Here is a 10,730-nt window from a genome sequence, read left to right on the forward strand (position 1 = left end):
GACTGGTTTAGCTACCAGCTATAGCTTTAAAGCTTCAACACAGCTAGCTACCCATATTTGATGCTTGCCCCTAAACTCTGTCCTCTCGCAGAGGGCAATCGAAGTGGTGGCGATGAGTTCGACACTGATATCATGATTTTGTTTTTCTCCGACAGTGACTGTATCAGAATTACCTTACCACACCTCATCAGCCCACTTGCTCTGCCGATGACCTGTTATTCGTTACGAAATGCAAGCTAAAGATACCCCGCTTACTGAAATCAGTTAGCTCCATTGAGGTTGGAAAGAAAAAGCATGAAAAATTTTCAAGAAGGAGCGGTTGGTCGATAGTCAACAGCCAATGAGAGCTTGTGTGTCGGGTCTTTCTCCACCTCACCGCTTAATTTATCAGACGCGGAGTTAGGAATTAACGAGCTCATAGCTTAATACGTAATTACCTGCCATACATGGTAAGGTACGGATAGCTTACCGAATACAGTCATCTCAAGTGCTGCAGATTCATGCAGGTCAATGTATCATTATCGACAAGTTGATTTAAAACTATATACAGCAATAGACATTATGCACAATGCAGGTAGACTATCAAAGACTCGAAAACAATCTCAAGGACTCCCAAGAGCATGTAAGAGGCCCCAACTCTGAAACGCCTGCTATAATGTATCACGTATGCTTGTCAAACACCAGCCCCCGTGCTATACAGAGAACAACTACCTTTAGAGGGAACAATCTCATGATGACCCCAAAATCTTCGCGTATGCATCCTCCACTTCTTTTGCAATCTCCAACAACGTCACAATAATGATCTGATGCGTGATGTTGGGCAGCTTGTCCCGTTGGAGCCCAATCCACTCCAATGGTGGGGTGGCCTCGCCCATATCCCGTAGCTGGGGCGTTTCGATCACTGGTGGTTCCAGAGCCGTATATGTGTACTTGGACTGGGGCACATTGACCACCGCTGTGATCTTCTCCTCTTGCTTGTCCCCGTCCCCGTCCGATCCCGGTGCTCGAGTGATGCGAACCGCCGATGGCTGCAGCGGCTTGCCGAGTCGAGACGCCAAGGCACGGGAATGGCGTTCCCACATGTCCCGAATGAAACTGATGCGCGAATAGTTCCATCCAACATCCACCTTGCCTTCGAAAGTACTGCGGAAGATGTACTCTATCTGCGGGAGCCCCGGGGTCTGCCAGGTCTCCATACTAGCCACAAGTCGAGGCACCTTGAGGATCGTTCCCCCGCGAGACCCTATGGCGCGACTGACTATCTCACTGACTAGAAGTTCCTCAATGTCCGCAGATGTGGGCCGGTTGATGGCCGAAAGAGCGACACGCAACTGCCCCAGTGTGAGCCCAAGCGCACTGTGTATCTTGCCCTCCTTGAGCGAGACATAGAACCGTGCCTGTGCATCGTGTGCCTCCAGTTTGAAAATCTGGTTATCGAAGAAAGAGCTCGGGAAAACGCCGAGATTGACGTCAGTGATGCTTACGACCACCCCGGTATTTAGAGATATAGGCGCCTTCTCGGCGTTGGTGTCTTCTGCCTTCTTGGCCAACTGCTTGGTCTGGAGTTCCAGTTTCTCCGTAGACACCGATGTTCTCCTGCGCAGGTATCGCTCGACTTCTCGCAGTGATGCTTCGTACGCTGCTTGTTTGTCTTGAGCCAGCCGCTGCCAGCCTTGGATCAGCGCCAGACATTGCGACGCAGTCAAGCTAGTACAGAATACTTGAACTTTATCTCCTTCCAGAATGCTGAAGAGCCGCTGTTTAGGCGCACCATTGGCGCCTCGGACATTGTACATCAGGAAATCGAACATTGAGATATTGGCGACTAAGAACGGTTGGTAATCGAAAGAGACCTTGGCTTGTAGTTGTTGTAAAGATATGGAGGCCTGAATGAGTGGAACAGAATGCACATTGGGCTTCTCGTCCGGCCATTGAATGGATGTGCGAATCTTCAGTGTCTCGAGCTCGACCGACCCGCTCATCCGGCCTTTACTCTCTATCCCAGTAGACTTGAAACCAATGCTGAGGGACTGTTCTCGATCAGAGGTCTTCCTCGACGACAGCCACAAATCGTTGACAGCAAACTGCGCCTTTCCAAGAGTAGAGCCCAGGTCAAGCTGAATCTCCAACTTCTCAATTGCAACCGCGCTATTCCACGGAAATGCTGGCGCTGCCGCCACTTGTTGGTAACGCTGAACGATGTAAGCCTGAGGCTCGTTTGACTCCGGCTGAAATGTCCTGCCAGTACTCGTCTCTTCGTTGGAAGGAACCCAGATGTCACGGAAAAGCAGGAGGTCTTGAACTTGCTTTGCGTTAAGCATCACTTGCATCGGACTGACTCGAAGCACAGCCGAAATGCCTTTCGAACTGCTCAGATGCTTGCTATTCATGAGAGACATGACGATGGACTTCATGTCAAAGCTCGCAGTCGACTCGTTTGAGTACACATGCTTGACTGATGCCTGCAAGGAATTGAAAGCTACCAGAAGCGCCAAGAATCTTCCCTGCTCATCAGATTGCACCGTGTTGACCGTTATGTAGACGCGCTCGAAGCCTGCCGTGGCGGCTACTCGAGCGATGGGCTGGCAGCTCAGGCTAAACTCCTGCTTGCGAATCAAAACCCCGACATTCACCTTGCAACGCCCGAGAATTGAGGCTGGATCTTTCGTGTTAAACGGGGCCTCCTGCATCAGTTTCTGCGGCTGTAACATGGCGGCACTGGATGGTTTCCTTGGCTTGTCATGGCCCTCCATGACCTCCTTGATAGTGGCGGTCATCTGCTTTATTACTGGGACAAGCGTCGGATATAGAACATTTGTCGAGGCATCAATCTTTAACTCTGCGTTCAATGCGGACACATCCTTGCCATTGTCCTCAAATTGAACTTTGACCGCCACCCCAGGGGCTCTAAGGGTCGCAGTGGTGGCTGCATCTCCTTGGACGTACTGCCCAAACTTGGCTTCCGGCCGGCGACTTCCCGTCCAAGACGCAGTCAGCAATGTCTGTTGCTCGTCGGTGGGTTTGCTCTGAAGAGACAAAACAGCCCCCGCAAAGTCAACGTCTACTAGTACGGAGCGTAGACGCTTATTTCCAAAGAGAGAACGTTGTTTGTTGCTTTCGAAGTTTGGCTTCGCAACCAAGACAGAATCCGCATCACGTATAATTTGGCTAGCAGAAGCGATTGAGTCCCGTATCATACTGGCTGGAAGGATGAAGTCAGATGTTGCTCGCATGTCGAGCGACTTTCCAGCGGCCTGGAGGGCCAGCAGAACCTCCGTTTCGTTTGAAGAATATGCCACATTGAACACCAACTCAGGCATGAGCGCGGAGTTAAGCGATCGCTTCCGCCGATCACCAGAAGCCGGCACCATTTGTAATTGCATGTCTTCAATTCGAAGCTTGGCGGCATTGATTCTGCTATTTGACAGATCCACACGCTTGATACTGAAAACTAGATCATCAGGCTTGCGCCCTGATCTATGCTGCGGCAAGGTGGACATGTTCCACCCGATCTGAATGTTGTTCAAATCCAATGAATACATGTCCTTGAATAAGTCATTAGGAGTTGCCTCATCGCTGATCTCGATCTTTGGAATCTCTGGGGCTTGGGCGGTTGACTCTGCATGGCAACGATGGCGTAACTTCCTGAGTCGCTTGACCTCGTGAGATAAGTCGAGAGTCTTGATGCGATCCTGAAGATGGGCAGCAATATCAACAACCAGCGCGGCCGTTTCGGAAAAGAGCTCGATGTCAAACTTCTTGCTATTCAGATGATACGCTCGCCTAGCCTCCCCGTCTTTACGTGTCACAGACGTCCTCTGAAGCTTAGCTTCCACAGCAATACTGCAGAACGAACGACTTTGAGATGCTTCACGTTTCTTGAGATCAAAGATGATATTCGAAGCGTCGATATGAAATTCTGGGAACCCCATCGGGCGCCCTTGATCCAATCCGTTATCGAGTCGCATGCGTATCATTCCCAAATTTAAATCCATATCTGCGGAATAGTCCTTACCATTGAGACCTGGCGCAGTAGCATGGATTTTCGTGCCTGCCATGGATAAACGAGCCTTGTAGAGGAGGCAACGCTTGTCAGAAGGCGCTTCTTTTTGGTGTGAAAATTTGTTGAGGGCCAAAACTTCTTCGAGATGCAGCTGTAAGACTTCAGCATTCTGCTTGAGATCTGACACCAAGTGGGAAACTTCAGGTTTTGTTAAAGCACCCAGGAGACTCCGCACAGCGCTTGCCTCCAACTGAATGAGTTCAATGGTTGTATCGACTTCCACCTCCGTGCCGCTGGACGGCATGTTGACCACAACTCGCCCATTGATGGGCGGTATCTCTAATTGTGACAAAGGGCGGCGCCCGTCTCCTTCGTTCGAGTAGAAGGTATGGGAATTCTTCTTGAGGTCGAAATCGACCTCAATCTTGGATCCCTTCCTGGGCATGACTGACATTCGCGCCACCTCGCCGGCTATCACGTATGTCAAAGATGGTAGAATACAGAAACTCAGCCGATAATCATCCAAGAACATTGCGACATGAAAGTTATTGGAAGCTGATTTCTTCACCACCGTGCTCGTTCCTGACTGGGAGTCATCGAGATTCTTAGCAAGCCGATGAAGGTACCGGACCTCATCCGCTATCACTCGATCCGCTGTGTGCGCGAGGCTCACAGGATCCTCTTTCATGTCATATCGCAGCTTCCTGCAAGATCCAGCAATCCTCCAGTCATGCGTCAGTTCCTTCCCTTTCTCTTCCGTGATGCGCGAGGAGTATATATACGGTTCGCTGATCTTCCAAGCCATCAGCGCCTTGGAAAGACTAGATAGTTCAGTGGAGCACATCTGAGCACTGAGTAACACACTTAGGTCCTCGGGCTTCTCCGCTTCGTTGGATTTGTGGACGATCGAGCTCCTCAAGCCCCTGCTATGCATTGCTAATTTGATGTTGATGCCGTCCAGTGTTACGAACCCGGAGTCAACACCGAAAATGAGTTGTAGCTCGTTGTCTTCCACGTGTTGATTATTGGATGCCTGAGCAGAAGATGCAGATTCTAGTTCGACCGAAGACATTGTCTTTAGCACACCGTCAACAAGGTCGAGAATTTCCCACCGCAGGCGGAGGCCAACAGATGAGCAATAAGTCTGCGAAACGATCACTCTCTTCGGTTTCTTGCCGGGTAAAGAGATCAAGTTCTGCTGCAGGCCGATAGACAATGCAGATGACAAATCCTCAACGACAAAATCACTCTCTTTCGGTCCAGGGTCAATCGAGAAGCGAAAGATCTTCACTGTAAGCGACGATGCTATTGTCGTAGGAGTATCTAGCCGTTCCGGCTCAGATGTGTTCCAGATCTTTCGCATCACATAACTCTTCTGTACATGTGCCAAGTCCCAGGCGCGCCACTGGTCGAAACCTGACAATACAGTTGCCTTCGCGTTATCCGGTATTGAGATATCGCCATGGGAGCATTTCACAACCAGATCTCGCTGTTGATGTATTGGTAGATGATTGTAGACATTGCGAACCCGAGAAATGATTTTCCATGAATCGTGCTGCCGTAAATGAGTAGGTGCAACCCTAAGAACATGCGAAATGCGAGTGAGAAACGCAGGGTCAGGGATGTTCCCCGCCGATTGGGTAAGGGAATATATGAGAAAGCGAAGCCGCTTGCTACCAACAGAAGAGCTATGTTGAAAATATGAGGCGACAGAATCAAACATAGTTGTTGCCCGACGAACAAGGACAGCAAGGTGCTCCACCGATTTCGTTAAACTGATGGTATCAAAGGCACGAACTTGAAAGTTGGATCTAGCGATAGGTGCTGTCACCAGCCAGAAGTTCAAGTCACTGAGAAGACACCTGAACCCAGCTTTCTCCTGAAAAACATCCGCCCGGCCGCCCTCGACAAATACTGTAAGACTCTGGGCTGCGGCGTGAACGGTAAAACTTTTGTTTATTCCGGCTAGAAGGTCACCCTTCTGTCTTTCAATCCTCTTTCGGAATTCTGTTCTCAGGTTGGAAATCTCGATGCTATACTCATCTCGGAACCCAACCTCATGTTTCACAGGGGAGTCAGAAGCGTTTATCATTTTCGCAACTATGAATGGAGCCCGAATCGCAAAGCTGGTCGATTGTTTCGGTTGCTTCATTGACTTATCATGGCCAACAATGTCGGATATGACTTCCTTCTGCAGCGAATCGATTATCTCAACCGGGTGACTCGGTTGCAGTTGCTCGATCAACGATGATAACAGGAATAGGAACTCAGGTGAGCAAGCGCCTCTAATTCCTAAGGGTAACTCGCATAGAAAATTTGTGTAAGTTACTCTTACATCGTCGAATGGTGAGAATAGAGGATCAAATTTTGCAACAAACGCTCCATCATGAGAATCATCCCCATCTGGAATTCGTCGTGCGGGAAGCTCCGAACTATTTAAGGAAATCTTGTGAAGGGAGAAATTGGGCATTATCCAGGCACTCGAGGAGTCTGAGCTGGTTGTTGTATGGAGCGCCTTTGGAAATTCCCTGGCCTCGCTGTGTGATGATATTTCTCGAACATCCTTATCAACCCGCTGATCGACTTTCCGATCGCTTCGTAATTCGTGTTGATTTCGTAAAGACCTATTCTTGCACCTTGTTCGTCCTCTGCCACTTCTAACGCTCGAATTATCTGAAGGCAAGATGAAGCTCCTTGAGCTTTGCTGGCTTCTGGAATCGGAGAGACTGTCCGCTGAGGACGGCAACATATGAGGCTGCTCGATAATAGGCTCCGGCATGGACGGTATGGCAATCGTTGGAGGAGCGAGTTGATCATTTGGAGTGCGAAAGGAACCAGGGTCAAGATCTTCCCAATCAAACATGAGCCATGGTGTTCTTTGAGTCCTCTGGTCGTGCACCCTGATGTGTTCTTGTTGCAATTTTCTACTCTCGTTGATATCAGCCCTCCGCTGTGCCATTCTGAGTTTGATCGTTGTCTGAAAAAGGGCAAGGGGAGATACATCGGCCGGCGACGAACTTCCTTTCGGGTCAATATCCCGGTAGTCAACTGCAGCGATTGAGAGATTGGGTACAAGAAGGCTCATGCGCTTTGAGAATGAAGCATTTGCCCAGTCGTTGAATTGGGTTGTGATAGGCCCTGAGCTGAGTAACAACGCCACTTGGTCTGACAGCACCGAAATATGAATTGGTTTTATTTTGGCACGAAGGAAGGTGACATCATGGAGCGCTATGGGAACCAACGGCGGCAGAGCATTCTCCTCGTTATCGAAAGACTGATCGAAGCTCTGCAAAGCTGGGGCTAAGCAGCCCAGGAACTCCGCCGAACATTCACCAAGGATTTGCCCTACTTCAAAGTCCCAGTTGCAGACGTAGGTCGGCTCCGAAGGAGGCTGGCCAAATAGTCGATGCCCGTGGATGAAAGCCCCATCAATGAACAGCTGAGTATCAGATATGACGGGTGGTCCTTCGACCTGCTGCAACTCCAGAGCTGCTTTCAAGGGTGAAATTGAGAATTGCAGGTCCATGTAGTAGTTCGTAAAGCGCAAGTCAACCTCCAAGGAGGGAGTTGTGAGCCTAAGACATTTCAAGCGATCATACATGTTTTCCGGCAGAAGGGCACAAGCATCATCAACGGCGACATGAACGATGACATCGAGGTCATTCGACTTTCGATTTGGATTAATTCCATTGTGAGAATCGACTCGGTCCTCGGAGTATGCCAGTTCCTGAAATTCTTCAAGTGTTTTGAAATGCATTTCTTCTCCGAAGTAATTCTCCTTTATCGTCATGAAACTTCTGATCAAGAATCCATATAGATAGAGCTTAGGTGAAACACCATCAATAGTGAGTAACAAAGTGTCGGTGAGATCTGGCGCTGTTGAAAGATAATAATTATATGACCCTCTGAGGGAAAGACCATCGAGCGTGGCAGTTGATCGATCTTGCAAGAATGTGTGCAGAGTATCCCACTGCGGCGACAAAAAGTCTATGCCACCATCGTCGAGATGAACGTTGAACTTGACGGCATTTTGCTCGGGCTTATATGTTGTCAAAGGAATCAAGACATCAGATGTCAGCTTCTTGCCCTTGATCACCAGCATCCGGTTGTCATCGAGGTCGGAGGGATTGCTTATGATGTTGAGGTCATTGACGTTAACAAAAAGCTTGAAGTCGACAAAGGACAAGTTGAGAGTGTAGGTGAATGGCACGAATGTGAAGTATTCCTGTGGGGGTCCAGACGCCCAATCACTCACGAGATCAGTAAGAAGGAATATGTGGTCGCGCAACAAAAACAGCTCCATCTCATGACTCTCAACGTCAAACTTCCATGTACGAAGACTGTTCCAGGAGAGGGGGTTTGAGAGGTCGCAGGTGACAAGCTGCCTAGGACATTGCCACAGCAATGCGTGATTGACACTGGACGACAGCCTTGAATCTCGAAAATCCAGGTCGAGTAGATTGTTGAATCCGCTGGCGGTCGAGGCCAGCATGTCCATAGTATAAGTGACAGTGGAGTCCCCAGCGACGCGAAGGGACAGCCAACCAAATGGACGGATGTCAGGGCCAAGGTTACTTTTATCGCCTTCCGCAGGGCGCGATTGTCTCCTTTTTTGCTGCTTCTTTAGCTTCGGAGCTCCTCTGATTGCATCAGCTCGGCCTTTCCACTGCCAGTCTTTTGACGGCTCTCTCGTCGGGATGCGCAAGGTTGTCTCTTGGCTGATCTCCAGTCTTATTTTGAAGACTGTGTTTCTTCTTAGGTCACCAGGAGCTAGTGGTTCAGAGTGCTGGGAGCTGCGGTAGGTGTTCGGGAAGAACACGTTCTGCAAGCCGACACGCTCCCTATCGGCCCAAGGCCCGTAGTTGATAGAGCCCCCATCCAACTTGATATCGATGCCCCATTCTGGTGGTGGCGCACCATTTATGTCTGAGGAAGCCGTAGAAGTTGACGTCTTCCGAGGGTCTTGGTGAGGCAGAACGCATCCGGGGATATCCCAGTAGTAGGATATGGCCATGCTCGGGCTATCAACAAGTGTTGAAAATCTTGCATACTCAACAGAATGCCATTCTTCGTGGTCGTCTTGAGTGCTATCGTCCAGATAACGGGATAGACCAACCCAACGGGCATCGTTCCGAGCGCCTGTCTGGCTTCTAGGTGCATTTATGTTTTTGTGATGATTATGAAACGATTCGACTGAAGTCTGGAAGTAGGGAATGAGGTCCCGTATACTGTGCCATGCCCGTCGTTTCTGGAATTGGTAATTAAAAATAGTGTCTCTTTTGCGCTTCCGGCCTGTTTTGTCTTCATTTTTTGAACTTAGTCCGTCGGCAGCAGCGAGTTGACTTTGCTTGTAATCTGGGTTTGGTCGCATTTGTATAACAGGATGGTTGATCTGAAAAGAAAAGACCTGCCTGTAAAGATCGAATGGGCCGGCATTGCAGGCTTCTATGAGGCCAGTTCCACTGTCAAAGGTGGTGGTCAAGACTGATCTCGTGTTTTCATTTCCAATGACAATGGCGCCCTTATCGCACGCGATTTTGAGTGGCAGAATTCGGAGCAGCCTCGACAGACTCTCTCCTATCTCTTGCGCAGATTCAGCCACATTTTGTGACTCTCTGCTTTCCGGCTCGGTCTCATTACGCCCGGCGACATGACAGAGATTTGGCGCCGGATTTGCCTGATTGGTCCCCTTCAATTGCGGGTTTGACGAATCTCTTTCTGTTTCTTGCGGCTTGGTAGGACTCCGCGGAGCTGTCGGATCATCGCCGTCAGTCGGCTGGCCAAATCCGGCAAGGATGCTGTCGTAGGCCGGCGTGCGATTGTATATAAACCACTCTAGGCCGTAGAACTGAATTGTAATACGACATGGGAGGTTATCCGCTCCCAGACCTCCCTGTTCTCCTTCGCCATCGTTCTTGCTAGCCTTGTCCGAGCTCTGAGAATCGAGGCGTTGAGATCCGGCCGGCGTCTTTTCATTGCTCGAGCTTAGCAAGGACAGATCAGTATTTCTAACTGTGCGCTTCCAATAATGCCATGTAATGAATCCTCCGTGCACAAAGATGGTCTCGTTCACCCCGTGATATCGGATACCCTTCCAGAAGATCCTACCTCCGAGTATCGAGATCTGTAGTGCGTGGATGTCGACATATGCGCGATAATAGTGCCAGGTATAGGCACGAATAGCGTACGACAGGAGAGTTGCGAAGAGACGATTAAAGTAGAGCAGGAAGAACAGCACCCTGTTCATCTAATTAGCGGTTGGCTTGCCTTTAGGGAGATATTGATGAACGTACAAGATGCAAGATACGATGAGTTCAAGGAGGAAAAACCTTCGGTATTATTAGTCAATGCCAATAACTGATCGCCGTCACGCTCCTCACCAGTTAAAGCTGGGATCTGGGGTTAAAGATAGAGTTGTCAAGCTTGTGCTTGTGCTGGCCATCTCTTCCTAATCTGGGGCGCCGATGGCCGCAAACATGGCGACTCAGCAGAGCGAGCGGTCCCTCCTCGAATAAACCGGACAAATGGTGAGAAGGAGATTGTGACACGGTCTCATCGTACCAGCTGAGTTTATCTCATTCGAACCTCAACAAACCATAGTGGTCAATCCTCGCATTGTTGGGAGATGCTCCCTCGGCATTGAATTGATGAGGCAAGGCGGTGTCTTTGATCCCTCCTGCCTACGCAATGCGGCACGGGACTTCGTCTGGATTTCTTTAGGTTGTCT

General features: G+C 49.6%; 1 protein-coding gene across 1 annotated transcript; it reads right to left on the bottom strand.

Annotated features, from left to right (window-relative positions):
- Positions 1-728: 728 nt before the first annotated feature.
- Positions 729-10,445, bottom strand: CDV56_102955 (putative fermentation associated protein (Csf1); the record flags this gene model as incomplete). Its single annotated transcript, XM_026756574.1, has 3 exons — positions 729-10,242; positions 10,297-10,332; positions 10,384-10,445. The coding sequence occupies 3 exons, from the start codon at positions 10,443-10,445 to the stop codon at positions 729-731; spliced, it is 9,612 nt and encodes a 3,203-aa protein (XP_026612905.1).
- Between the last annotated feature and the right edge of the window lie 285 nt (positions 10,446-10,730).

Source organism: Aspergillus thermomutatus, assembly GCF_002237265.1.
Source record: "Aspergillus thermomutatus strain HMR AF 39 chromosome Unknown NODE_150, whole genome shotgun sequence".
NCBI lineage: Eukaryota > Fungi > Ascomycota > Eurotiomycetes > Eurotiales > Aspergillaceae > Aspergillus > Aspergillus thermomutatus.